The sequence below is a fragment of the Eutrigla gurnardus genome (assembly GCF_963514095.1).
Source record: "Eutrigla gurnardus genome assembly, chromosome: 4".
In the NCBI taxonomy this organism is placed as follows: domain Eukaryota; kingdom Metazoa; phylum Chordata; class Actinopteri; order Perciformes; family Triglidae; genus Eutrigla; species Eutrigla gurnardus.
Genome location: NC_139918.1, coordinates 13,725,951 through 13,740,476, shown reverse-complemented (window position 1 = coordinate 13,740,476; position 14,526 = coordinate 13,725,951). Strand labels below are relative to the sequence as shown.

Below are 14,526 nucleotides of genomic sequence, written 5' to 3'. Positions count from 1 at the left end.
TAATAACAGGAAACACAATGGTGTTTGGGGAGATTACCTCAGTGTTCCACAGATCAGTCACACAGACACAAAGTTGCTGCAGAAAAGCTAAATGTTTGGTTCTCAGTCACGTTCAGCTGCTGCTCCACTCTCCCACAGGAGCAAATGATGTTTCACGTCGCATATCATCTCTTTTGTGTCCGTCTCCGAAGAAGACATCAGCAGCCAGACCTGACAGACTTGACATTTGACAGCAGAATGAGTCTCTCCTGCCAAATTAAAGACTTGTTGGTTTCTGGCTCAAAGACAGAAAAATGTAGAACAGGCAGAGAATGAGAAAAAAACAGCCTTCTGTTTTATTCTAAACTTGATATGTACAGGAAAAGTGGCCGCATACATTTATTAATATATCATGTAAAAGTTTCCTGGAAAAAACAACAACAAAAAAACAAAAAAAAAACAATTGCACATCAGCTTCCATTTCTTTTTATACTTTAAAAACACATCATGGTTGAAAGCAATGTCAAACGGGATACAAATACACTGATAACCGCTCGTAAAGTGTTGGCTCTTGTAAATAAAATAAAAACATTTGAAAAAGAAAAAGGTTCAGGAAGGAGTACCCCCAAAATGACACATTTCAATACCATATTCAAAATGTTTAAAAACACACTATTCCGTGTGCTAGTGTCATTGACAAGCAAATCGTGTCCCTCTTTGTGTAAAATATTATGATATAACATCAGGCACTTATCGATATGAGACCCCGGAAAACGGACCGACATACATCCTTCTTACTGTGCTACCCTGCATGACGAGACGCACTAGTGTTCACAGCAGGAAGTGCAGGCCGCTACGACCAAACACTTTCACTAAAAATCATTCAGAGCAGAGATCATTTCTGACCCTCCACTACACAGCTTGTATATTATTTGGTAACAGTTTCCATCAGCCCCATTGGAGCGTGGATATAAAAACCCAAGGGCAAAGGGAGCGTCTATCGTTACATCCGAGTACATACATGATGCAGACATTAAGCTTAGCTTACAACAAAGTAGCATTGTGAACTTTCCTCAGGTTTAAATACAGGTTTATACACTGGAGTAATGCCATGGAAAAGTCCTTTCTTCTTCATCGCCTTCCTTTTACGTCCATTATTTATCACCCCTACTGAGCCTGTGTCTTCCCCAGCGAGAGCCTTCATTAACTAACAGGAGATAATACGTGTCACGCCGCTTCGCTCTGCATATGGAGTGTGTGGGAGTGAAGGGCAATCACGCACCGCCTGTTTGTTTTCCACAGCTCGATGATGGCCATCTTTTTTCTTTTCTTTTTTTTTTTTTTGCATTTCCCTTTTGTTTAAAATTCGACCTCGACTCGATCTCATTTGTTGGCTTGCAGGCAGAGACAATCATGTAACAAACATTAGGGATCAGAGAGGGCGAGGTTCAGACCAAGAGAATCGGTAGCCACCTCGTGCAACAATTACAGCGGTGGGCTGGTGGGCCGTGGCAGTGATTTATTAAAGGTGCTCAATGTAGAATTCAAAGGGTGTTTATTGCATACACACAACTAGCAAGGTTAGCTAGCAGCTAACGGCGTTATCGGCATACAGCGGCAATGGTGCTGACAGAGCTAACAGTGTGGAAGCTATGGAAGTGCAGAGCAGCGGCCATTAGCTAGCCAGTGGGAAACAACAGAGAGACTCACATGCACTAAAAGGCACACGTGGCCGGCCCGGCTATGTAAACAAAGCACAGAGATGCTCGGATTACAACACACACAGAGGGAAAGTGACTGCATTCCCTGCTCAGGAGGCCATTACTCCACTATACCTGTACATGGAAAACTGTTTGCTGTTATGTTAATGCTCTGAATTACGACTGTAGCTCCTTTAAGCATGTCTTCAATGCCCGAGGTCTTCTTACCACACTAAGCTGCCAGGCTAGAGTGATTTAAAATGAAGACTTCATTGCTTTATAGCTGTGGTTTAATTTTTCCAAGTTTTTGAGAAGTCTTTCTTCACCCCAAATACAAAATGAAATCTGTCTAAAAAGTTTTACTTCCAGCATGCAAATTCACCTAAATGGAGGAAGATACATCTTTTTAAATGTGAATCTTTTGTCCTGTTATAAATTGTTCTGGCTGTCTAACTACCACCAACTATGTCATCAATGTTCTTCTGCTGCCTATTTTATGAGGACGTGCTGATAAACTTTGCCACTTTCCAGTGTGACCAGGCCTCTACTGTAATTTGCATAATTTGGAAGAAAGTAGTTCTATGAAACAATTCTGTAAATTTTGGGGGAAGAGTGTCAGCTAAATGCTTAGAAAGGTAAAAATACAGGAGGCAATTACAGCAATTGAGAGCAATTTACTCCTGAGGACAATTTTCCTTTTGTCAAAAAAAAAGGAGAAAAGCTCCAGCTAATCTCACACTGGCAGGTTTATTGTCTCTCTACCCATCTTTATTCTGGCTCTTTTTTTTGTGTCACTTTTTATTCCTCTCTTTATGTCAGAAGCCGGGCCCTCTGTTGCTTCCTCTGGTGGCAGCGTTCTTTGGCTCTGGCAGGCAGCAGGTGGCTTGTGATGAAAAATTCAGTGCAGAGCCTGACTTGGGAGACAAGGAGGAGGAGGAGGAGGGTGAAAGTGGGTAGCAGGAGGAAGAGTAAGGGGGAGGGGTGCGATGAGAAGAAGACGGGAGATGAGCGGGGAGAGCGGAGAAGAGGATGAAGGCCGTTGAGGTAGAAGAAAGAAAGGTAATGAACAGAGAGGCGACAAAAGACGAGAGGAACATGGGAGCTCCAGACAGACAGGCAGGCAGGCGGGCCAGCGAGTCGAGCCCAGAGCGATGCAGGGGGCCCAGGCAGAGGATCAGAGCTGTCTACCTTCCCTGCCTGGGTCTCCTCCACAGAGATAACACATGATATGAATCATTTATGAGAGGGGCTTTTTTTTTTGTATTAGTAACACACACTGTGCCCTGCTTCTTTCATACACTTTGCCTTGTTTTCCCTCCTCCCTGGGGAGAACTCCAGTGAGAGAGCTCCATCGCTGAGGAGGAAACACTGGAAGTAGAGGAAACAGAATGCAGAGAAGCGCCGGCAGCGTCCGCAGGGGTTAAACGTTAACTTTAGTGAAGTGAAGGGTGATATGTGACTACTGGGATGAATCATCCACGGGACACTTTTTTTTTTAAAGCCACGACACGCATGCTTGATTGTGAAACATGTACCTTGCCACATGCCTACACACTAAAAACCCACACAGAATCTTTCGCCTCCCCGCGGGCTCACAAGAACGCCCACTCACTTGCCCGTCTGCCCATTTGATTGTCGGTACATAACGGCGCCAGATCTCGGTGAATCAGAGTCCCGGACGCCTGCGAGCAAGCGTTGTGCTCGTGAACGCAGAGAAGGCACTGAGCGTCTCGTGTCTGTAGGAGGGTGAGTGACTGGCTGACTATAGGTCATCGGCACAGCGAGGGATTGAACACGAGCACCCACATATGGAGCATACTTCACATCTGTTTACCTCTAACATTAACGCTAAACTAGTAGACCTATAGGTTGTCCCTTTGTCAAGATGTGTAGCGTCCACGTTTGCCGTGTCTTCAAGGTAATCCCCTTAGCTCCTGAACAAGCACAAGTTCTCCCTTCAGCTCTTCATCCATCAGTCCAACAATCAAGAATAAAATAGTCGTCCTTTCTCCGACCCGATTCTATTAAGCCTCGCTAACTGCGAAGGCGAGGGCGGCACATCATGGCGGTACGGACCCTTGGGGGAGGCTGGGTCCTTCAGGTGCGCTGTAGGGTATCCCTCATAGCTGCTGTTACCAATGCTCTCCTGCATTAACTTTCCTTTGGCTTCCTGCTCGCGGCGCCTCTGCTCCTGTCTCAGCAGCTCCTGGGCCTCCAGAAGGACTCTGGCGTTGACGCCACCGCCGCCGGGGTAGCCGTTCCTGGAGCCCTGGTAGCTGGAGTACCTGGGGTTGTCCTTTGCTGTCTGGAAGCCCTCGCCAGGGGGGTACGCCTTGTCCCACGAGTCCTGGGAGATGGAACTGGGGTTCTTCCTGGGTTGCCTGGTGTGGAAACGGGAAACAAGAGAGGTTTATGATTCTTTGAACATAAACCTAAATGATTGGGACTTTTTTAATGGGAACTGGGCAGTTTGATACAAAAGGCATAAATCAGGTGTGTAGAAACAGTCGCATATAATTCTTCCTCAAACCCTTTATTTCTATATGAAACACAACATGGACCCCCTGATCCACTTTGACACCTGGTCTAGTGGGGAAAAATACAACAAAAATGTTTGCTCAAAACCTTTTCCTTGTGGGAGAGGGACTAGTGTTTGTTTTCCTGCTGAAAAATGATTATACTGTTGGTAGCATGGTAGCCAAGACATCACATTCAATGAAAATGAAGCGCCATTACAGCCTCACAAACTGCCTCTGGGCAAGTAGCAGCCCACGGTAAAAACATACCTAACCATGTCAAAGTCCCCTTCCAGCCCATTAGGCCCATTTCTTGACAGAGGGAAACAAACATTGGATCTGACAGACAGTAACAGCAGACCTTCCGCAGGTGGAAAAAACGAGGCGACGATCTTGTCCACAATGGATTTAATATTGGACTGGATATTTGACGCCTGACACGCGTCTTAAAAAGGCGCGGTCGGTTGTCATGCTTCGGAGAAGAGGCACTGCCCTCAAGCAGGGAAAAAGAAAAAATCCAGATGTGTGACATCACCTCTCATTTCTGCTTGGCTGGCCTCTTTGTGGCAGCTCTGCCTTCGTGTGTGTGTGTGTGTGTGAGTCCATACGATATGCATGAATGTCCCGAGCCCTACACTTCCACCCGTTTATCTCGAGGGCAAGGCAAAAACCAGAGCGAAAGAGAAGAAGAGTAAGATACACAAAAACATCAATGGGCTTTTGACTTGGAGCCATGCATAATTAGCAGGTTTACCAGCCAGCTGTGAAGAAATCGTATTATTCCTGTGTTTGGATTTGAGTAGGAAGGGGAGGGGGGGGGGGATCCCTTAATGAGAATAGAAAAGACCCTTTGTTTTTATTCAACAGAGATTGAGTGCAATTGGGAATGGATACGCTTCCCGATGGGTGAGATAGGAGAATATAGCCCAGGTTTATTCTCGCACACGGTTGAGCGATTCCAATTTTCAGAGACAGGCGTCCCCGGCATCTGATTTCATTTCGCCTGTTGACAAAGAGGCCAGAAGCTGGTCTGCCTCCCTGCTGAGAAATGCAAACCAGATCTCTGCCTCCATCGGATGCAGTGCAGCGGGGGACACGTACACATGTGTGGTAAATACAGAAAGATGTATAGTGTACTGTAGGAAGGGGGTGACAGAGGGAGACTTTGGGAGAGGTTGCAGGGCTAACAGACATGTGGATGTGAGACCAAAATGCCACTGCAGCTGTTGGAGGCAGCCTTCGGTCGCCTACGATGGCATTACTTTGGCTCGGAGATCAATGGCACTCATCGGTGATGAATATTAGGGCCCTTCATTGTTTCAAATGGCAGCGGTTTATTTTCACCCGCAGCTCCTCGTTTAGGAAGGGGTCTCGCCCAGAAGGGAACTGACCTTTATCGAAAATGAAGGCAGTTTTTTAAGGAACGCCGCAGCCATTAATCACGTCTCCATTCACAACCCAGTCATGCTTCCCACGAAGTGCGGCGCCCTCCTAGACTAAAACCCATATGAATCCCATCAAGGCTGTGATCTCTCAGACACCATATTGACTCCGCCTCTGATTTCACGCTATGGTATGCTCTCAGCCAAACAACAGTGGTCTTCTCAAGATCCTACAGCAGGGCGTAGCCAAACAGAACGGGTTCTTAATGGAATTAGTGGGGAAGTGAAGGGACGCGGCCACAGGATGTTGCCTCTGACCGCCGGAGCGAGACGCTAGTTCATTAATCTTTCAGCAAAGCTGCCTGCAATATTTATCAAGGAAGGGATTTATGTCGATAACAGTGGATTAGAGCACAGCGGTGTAGTAATAGCGGATAATGTATTTAATGTTGTACATGTATGGTAAGAGCACGTTGATGTGCACCAGGACGGCTGTGCTCGGTTTGACCTCGCAGGGTGTTTGAGAGTTGGAGAGAGTAATTACAGATGGCTTCGGGAAACATAATAACTATGAATAATGTTTCCTCCTGGAAGGTTCCAGCTTGAAGCAAATAAAAAAAACAACTTCATGAAGGGAATCCAATCTCTTTCTCATAGTATTTGACTCACATGTAACATCAGCAGCCTGCTTTGTGACTCACTGATGTTGAATCCAATTCAAATTACTTTAAACGATTGGCCAATTACAAAAATATTTTGCACTATTTTCTACCAATCAATTGGTCGTCTGGTCAACTAATCGTTGCAGCTCTATTGTATTAAGAAACAGTTGAAAATGCTTGGTTGTGGTTCATTATGTCAATTCTGTTGTTCAGTTCTATATTTTGTTGTGTTTAGAAAATGCACTGTAAAACTTAATCTAAAACTACACCTAAATCCAATCTTCTCAACCTTGTGTTTTATTGTCAAAATCAGCTTTTTAGTTCAGATGCCTGTTATTCAGAACCTTCTATGACTACATAGGATGGACAACTAAGGATACTGGGTGTTGTTTAGATTGTAGAGCCCTGTATTATACACTTGATTACTCAAACTTTAGTTTAAAAACGGCAAACATGTTTGTTGAAACCAAATGACACAAGCATGCAAGTGATGAGTCTGAGAGGCTGTGAGGGCTTGAGATGGGACGGACGTTACCTTGACGATGTTGGGTAAAATGGTTGGTCTGGAAGGTTCTATTTCACAGTTTTTACCGTCTTCATGGGGGACCAGCTGCCTGATTTGGACGTTTCAGGTGTGTAATATTTATGTTTAAATTCATGAGGTGATTCATTGATGTCTTTTTCATGAATCATTTGAAGTCCTTGTTTCTGTGCAAATGTAATAATCCAGGTTGAACACCCGTGTGTCATTCCTCCTTGTTTACTGTTTATGCTGCTGGGCTTCCCCCCGTTAGCTCGTGTTTAATGGCAAGATGCCATGGATTGTGGGTAATTCCCTCGGACAGCAGACTTATGGAAAGAGTTCAGAAAAGCCTCAAAATGTCTGTGAGAGAGTTTGACAGTGGGACAGCAGTAATCCCTCGCGGACTTTGCGTAAACACTATTACTGAGTAATAGGTTAGGAAATAGTCCCTGTTAACTCTGAAAGACATCCTGTTTGACAGTTCACAATAAAATGCCATTGTGAATCATCGAGTTCCCCTGAACTCTGTCTTTCACATGTTTAAACAAATGGGACTTTTTGGGCTATATTTTATCTTAATGTTAATGCAATAATGATGGTAATAAATACTATTTTAAAATCTGAGAAAATGTGGTATATTATAAAATACTTGTATAAACTGTCCTGTCACGTTTAAACTGTTTTTGCAAAATAAAATATTCCAAAATGTTAGAACATTTTCCAGCTCATTTGATGCTACAGAGCCAATGTTTTCACTCTCAATCAACTTGAAAAGTTCACTCTGACGGTAAGAAGTCAACTTCTACACATAATCAACATTAAACATTAAATGTTCACTTTTCAAAAACATGTCCCCGTGTCCCCAATGAGTCCCCCTAACACACACACACACACACACACACACACACACACACACACACACACACACACACACACACACACACACACACACACACACACACACACTTCCTGGAACAACAGGCAGCCATATCATGCAGATCAAAGGGAATTACATTAAAGGAAAGAGGAAAGTAATCATGTCGGATCTATCTGTGTGAGAGGGTAACGTGATGTGTCCATTCTGTGTGTGTGTGTGTGTGTGTGTGTGTGTGTGTGTGTCTGTGTGTGTGGAGGTTTGTGGTCTGAATGGGACCAGCTGTGACCCGTTCTCTTACTCACATTATATAATATATATAATCCACTATCATTACTGTAACAAGGTTATTACAGTGAATCTGAAATGATCAGCCAGGCGTGCACTACTGCGAAGGTACACACACACACAGACACACACACACACACACACACACGCACACACACACACACTGAGTCTTACCGTGGCAGGGAGCTGTACTGTCTCTGTGCCTGGGCGAACGAGTCTCTCTCCTCCTGTCTCTGCCGCTGCATCTGAACCTCCACGGACACCGAGTGGCGACCCGGCTGGCTGTAGCCGCCCTGACCGTTGCTGCTGGTGTTTGACTGAAATCAACGAGATGGCAGCCCGGTTAACTCCCATATCCCCGGCGTGATCACCATCGTTACGCTTAATTGAAATGCTGGCCAATTAAATGAGTGGAAAACTTAAGTGAATAAATATGATGTTCAGTGTTTACAGGATTCAATTTTATGGTGTGGGGTCAATTTAGGGATAGAAAACATATCACATTTAAGTGGCTGGTTGTTTTACATGATGACCAGACATCCATGTCAAAATGTCATCACATCATCGTTTGATCTTGTTAGACATTTGTGTGAAATTGTCATAATTAGCATAAGAATTATTGAGTTATGGCCGTATGGACAGATATGGAACATATTATGTTTCAGCCACGGCTGTCTCTGGCCTGGAGGCATAGACAGCCATCTACGTCCATTCTTAAGGGTTGCAAAGACTTAACTGTAAACATTAATGACTGTAACTACTTTCTGTCCCTATGAAAATGGTTTACAGTGAGGTCTATGGATTATAAGGAGGGAATCTTGATTATGGAAAGACATTTTGCTGTTGAATACCTGTCTAAATATCACAAGGTGTAGGTGGAAAAACATTCTTCTTCTCTGTGTTCAGTTAAACATTTATGATGTTGAACTCCACATGAAATCAGTGGTTTCTGTCAGTCTATTTTATGTAATCCATCCTCCACACTTCAAACACTAATCCTGAACTCATCATTTCATTCATTATTAATGATCTCTAATTGTGAAAAAAATAAATCAATAATAACGGACAATGACAGAAACATCATGAGGCACGTTCCATCAAATAACCCTTTAGTGCGATTTATGAGTGATACAAGACATTACATTGAAATTAAATGATTATTTTATGCTTGAATTGATGGATCTTGCAGTTGGTAAATCCAACAAATCCTAAATTATTAGAGAAATCAATGTTCACGAACAACAAACACAAACATTCAAATACCTCAGATATCAGAATTAGGAGGAATTTATTCATTCAGCCAAACCAGGTAATATTGTACGTTATGAATAAGCCTTAATAAAAAGCTTATCTCTGCTTGAATAATGGAAATATGATATTAGCATACTGGTAAGGTTCCAATTTTTTTTATTTCGGATTAAGAAATTCATTCTACATCTGGGAATGAATGAATATCCTGCAGCAAAAGAGTCACAGATTTGACCCAAAGACACTTACCAGCAGTTAGTCGGACGGACACACCCTGAGCTCGTCTCTTCTCAGGTCAAAATGAAGGTGAGACACAGACAGACAGACAGCCAGAGTGACAGACGGGGAGAGGGGCCATGCTGGAGACTCATACCAGGGGTAGTGATGAGACGAGGTGGTTGTTAGTGGGTGTTAATGAAGGAGACAACCTGTTGACATGGTGACAGACCAACAACCCCCCCACCCCTCGACACACACATCCAGAGAAACACCTCCTGTACAGGTTGCTAGGTTACAGCAGGTATGTGCACATGTTCATAAAGGCACAGTGTGATATGTACATTTGTGAATCATTTTTAAGCTTGTAATGATTTTTATGGCAGCAAATATAATATTTCATTAATATTTAGGAACTATCCAACACAGTCCAATGCAGTTCCCAAAATAGCCACAAACTGGAATAGCGATTTGTGTAAAAAAATTTAAAAATTACTTTAAAAAATAATTTTAAAGTAATTCAAAAGTATTTTAATTTGGAAGTTTGGTCCCTGCCTGCACCTTTTTCTTCAATCAGGACTTAATGCGACAAAAGTTATGAACAAAACCCTTAGTTAAGTTTAAGAAAACCATCATCTGAACTTTTTGATCAATCTCTGGTACAATATATTCCTTTGGGATTCATGAAATCTAGATTATGTAAAAAAACAAAACATCCAAGGTTTAAAATTGGTCCTCACAAAGATAGATGGACCAAAGTGAGCACACACACACACACACACACACACACACACACACACACACACACACACACACACACACACACACACACACACACACACACACACACACACACACACACACACACACACACACACTATCTCTCTCTCAGCAGCAGAGCACCACCTCAAGGTCCAGCCCACACTTGTAGCAACACTCCTTCTGCTCCTCCGATGTTCATTAGCTGTGTGGGTGCAATAATTGTGTCGTTAACACAAAGCAAGTCTAATTACTTTTATGGCTCTGCAACATATTGAGAACCTGGCAGCAGCACCGTGGACAGCAGTTTGTGAGAAAGCCATAAAACGATTAGGAGCGCTAAGGAGACACTCCCCTTTCAACCAAATGAAGCCGGGGCAATCATCTGTGCGACTGATTGACACTTCCTGCCCGCTGGGCTCACAATGAGGACAGACTGGCAGACAACTGAGAGGGAGGGGGGCGCTCCCACACTTCCCCATCTGAAATGAAAATTGCCCGCAGGTACATTACAGTCCCAATATTTTTTGCATGAGATGAAATCCCTCCAGCGGTTTAGGATTGTTGAATATTCCAAGGAACATTGGCTCATCAGCCAGAAACAAGGTGGCTGTACAGCAGAGAGGAGAGAACAGCCTCAAGGAATCCAGATAACAGCAGCATTAAAATGTTACAGTAAAATACAAGAGGCAATATTATGCCCTTTCTAAAGTCCCAACATCAAGTGAATGAACTCCTATTCCCATAGTGGTATAAATGAGTGCAATAAAGCTGGCGCGGTGCTGCCGGGAGAGCGGGCATCAGTCATCCTGATGGAATTAGACCCACACAATCCTCTCCTGCGTTCCAAAACGATGGCGAAATAGCAGAAGAGGGCTCCCATCGCAAAAAAAAAATAGACATTATACTGATGGCGAAATAGGGACGGCCAAGAAAACAGCTTTTGCTGGAAATGGGTAATTTGGCCAATCAGGCACAGAGAGCGAACATTTTCGGACAGATTCAACTCTACTTCACTGGAGGTGTGATGTGAAGAGGTGAACCTGAGGTTGAGCGTGGAAGCCTGGCTGCAAGGTGCAAGACATCATTAGTGCTTCCATATGGCTGTTCAGACATATCTGTCACATCGGTATGACATGATGCCAACAGGCACATTGGGTGACTTTGCACTCCACTTGACAAGAATCAAAACGTGCGGCTTGATTATGACAGACGGAGACGCAAATGGCATTACATATGCTGAAGAGCGCATCAGGACTCGACTTGGGTGTTGAGTGCAAAGACTGAGACTTCCTTGTGACTTGCAAAACAATGATTTGAGGCCCACCTCTGTTTGCAGGGTCGTGCATTCAATTCCAACTGTAGGAGTGAATGGAATGGATTAGGATGGTAGCTCATGAATGTTTTTAATAGCAATGAATCTTCTCTTTGAGGAGCACCAATTCATCATTTTGTGCTAGAAAATGTCCCAAACTACTCAAAGATGTCCATCACAAAATTTCCCAAGGAGTCCAAGCTGATGTCTTTACCGGACTTGTTTAGCTAATAGTCCAGTTAAGGACATTCCATTTAAAATGATATAAAACAGGGAACGCAGGAAAAAGACCTTCTAATGATGATTAAAATGATGGTCCATTACTTCATCAACAATGATTCGACTAATCGTTTCAGCTCTATAATAGATGTTATCCTCTGTGAACCCTGGGATCTATTAGGATCTATTTGATTTATGTGATATTTGCTTGTCTCATAAAACCTTGTTTCTGCCATAGAGGGAGCAGCATCAGAATGTCAGCCGTATCTCACATGGAGAGCTGTCCTGCCACAGACTGTAAGTGGGCCAGTTGTAGGTGAATTAAGAAAAAGGACACGGGCTCCTTGAGGTTTGAAGCACATCACTGAAGTGAAGCAACAAAGTGTAATATGTGCATGGGGGAGGTAATTGAATTTCAAAGACATTTTCCTGTTTTCCATATGGCCCAGCAGTATGGTCAGGGCATGAGCCTAATAACATGCAATTACCTTAGCCAGCCTCAGTGTGAGCTGCACTCTGACAAGTAGACCATGAGAGGGTTCCCTAAGACTGAAACCATGAAAGAACCACAGAGGGTTCCTGGAAGATCCCCCAGTTACAGCAGCTGAACACTTTGGCATTAATATTTGTGATGCATGGAAACTCAAAAGCCCTATCAAATGAGAATGGGCCTCATTCACCAATATTATATTTAAGTTTTTTCTTAAATGAGTTGTTTAAAAAGGCTCGAAGAAAATTCTACATCAGATTCACGGCACGTTCTTAATTGACATCTGTGGTTTTATGAAGATGAATCCCATCATCCTTGTAAATTAAAGGCATGTGCCCGTCGAGACTAATTAGCATAGGTAAACTCTGAGCCAATCCCCATGGGGCATGAGACTGCAGGGCCGGGTGCACACCAGAAATCCAAATGCCTAAAGTAAAATGTAAAAAGGGTGGAGCACGGGACTAAAACAATTCCTAAGTGAATGTCTCACAATCTGTCAGAAATGTAGATATTAAACTAAGAACTAACATGCATGGGATGCTATTATCCATTAAGTGCTGAAGTCACGGTGTGGTGTTTATTTAATTTGAAACAAATATGTTTTAAATGCATTTTAAAAATGATTTAATAGCATTATGCTTAATAAAATACACATTGTGCAAAAATAATGAATTAAAAATGAATGATAAGAAACAATATTATACAACATAGTAAAAGGCTGACTAGGAAATCAGGTTTTCAGGGTCTTCAACGAGCTCTCGTTGGAATCCTCGACTCTCAGAGCGTGGGTTACCAAAGACCGAGTTGTCATGGGAAAATGAAACTTGTGACAATAGCGGAAGCGTTTCAGTTGATGGAAACAACCATAATGCTGCCGTATTGTTGAGCTCTTTAATTGAGAGCATGCTCGCTTGTTTGGAGACAAAGGGAGATGTGACCTGAGCTCTTCTTTCCCACACTGCCCTGCTTTTCGCCGTACAATGCCAGCCGGAATGTGCGCCAGTCTGCCGAGCCCATTCAAACGCAGCGCTCTGGTTAGTCGGCCCGACGCAGGACAAAACCACACTTTTTATCGAATACCTCAACTAGAAAAGAAAGGCCTGGGCACAGATGATTTGATTTGTGAGCTCTCACTTTATCATTTCCATTATATATCGCAGGACCAAATTCTCCCATTGCACACCAAAGCTATAGCGGGAAACGGTAGTGTAGACACCAGCAGAATAAAGAGTTCATACAGAAATATACAACAACAACAAAAAACTCTGTGCAAAATGACCTTGTTTGGAGAAACAACCAAGGACGACTCATATTATTTCATGTCAAGGACGTAATTCACACCACACCTGGTGTCTCGTTTAGAACAACACACATTTGGGCTACTTATCACCACAAAATATTACGTTTATAAGACTAAGTGTTGTGACAGAATGCGTTTGTGTGAGAATATGTTGTGATAGTGTGTGATATACATTTTTTAAAAAAGTGTGCTGTCCCAATCTAGAAAAAGACGTGGTGAGAATGACTTCTTTTGTGTGTAAAACAATAATAGAATTCACATGACACAGAGATGCTACCGATTTAGAAAAAATATAGTAAAATCATCAGGATTTAAAGTTCGCTGTTGTTCATATAATCACAATTAGTTCATCAACAATGTAAAACAAAGTACACTTGAGTTGCGGTGCAATGAAGCACTAAAATAAATACTAAAAACATGACCAGATATTTCATCACCTCCCAAAAAACATTGAAGGCATTTTACGTTTTTGTTCGCTCATTATTACCCCGTGTTGCTTCAGAATGCACTAATTACTCCTCTTAACCAATGAGGCTTTGAATGAAATAAACGCCTTTTTAAAACGCACACAACCCCGACATGAAACTGTAAAAAGGCACAAACAAAGGGTTTACAGGTGAGAGCCCCTCCCCCACACACAGAGACGATGTGAAGACAAACCCAGGTCCAGGAGGTGGCGGACGGTGTGGATGACGGACAGACTGAAACAGGGACGGTGGATGAGTAGAGTGGGTTGTGACAGGTGGGGTGGGGGGTTAGTGATGGTTGCGTCAGGGGGTGTGCAAACTCCTGCATGCAGGCGGCTGAACGTTGGAGGGGGAGGGGGTGTTAGCGTTAGCACGACTAGCCAGGAAGGCCCACTTATGGAGGTTAATGGTGACCGTAGTGGGGACGGGGTGATATTGCCAGTCTTGTTTGTGGCGTGTAGTAGTGGGGGTTAGTGGTGGTTAGCACCATACTCCGGTTAGCCCACCGGCTCTGTTCGGTGCTAACGTTGTTAGCGTTCTCCTCATGCTAGCATCGGAAGTTACACGTGCCCAAGTCTTGGTCTGGTA

At 43.4% G+C, this 14,526-nt stretch overlaps 1 protein-coding gene across 10 annotated transcripts in view; it reads right to left on the bottom strand.

Moving 5' to 3' along the window:
* Window positions 1–449: 449 nt before the first annotated feature.
* The window catches only part of pard3ab (par-3 family cell polarity regulator alpha, b), a 231,816-nt gene continuing 217,739 nt past the window's right edge, over window positions 450–14,526 (bottom strand). For 9 of the 10 annotated variants that reach the window (XM_084007806.1, XM_084007814.1, XM_084007811.1 and 6 more), the window contains 2 exons: window positions 8,099–8,241; window positions 450–4,060 (listed from right to left, as the gene is read on the bottom strand). In XM_084007806.1, coding sequence (XP_083863932.1) covers window positions 3,664–4,060; window positions 8,099–8,241 — 540 coding nt within the window. In that variant the 3' untranslated portion in view covers window positions 450–3,663. Of the gene's footprint in view, window positions 4,061–8,098; window positions 8,242–14,526 lie in introns of those variants that run through there. The other variant, XR_014597038.1, reaches the window with a different exon arrangement.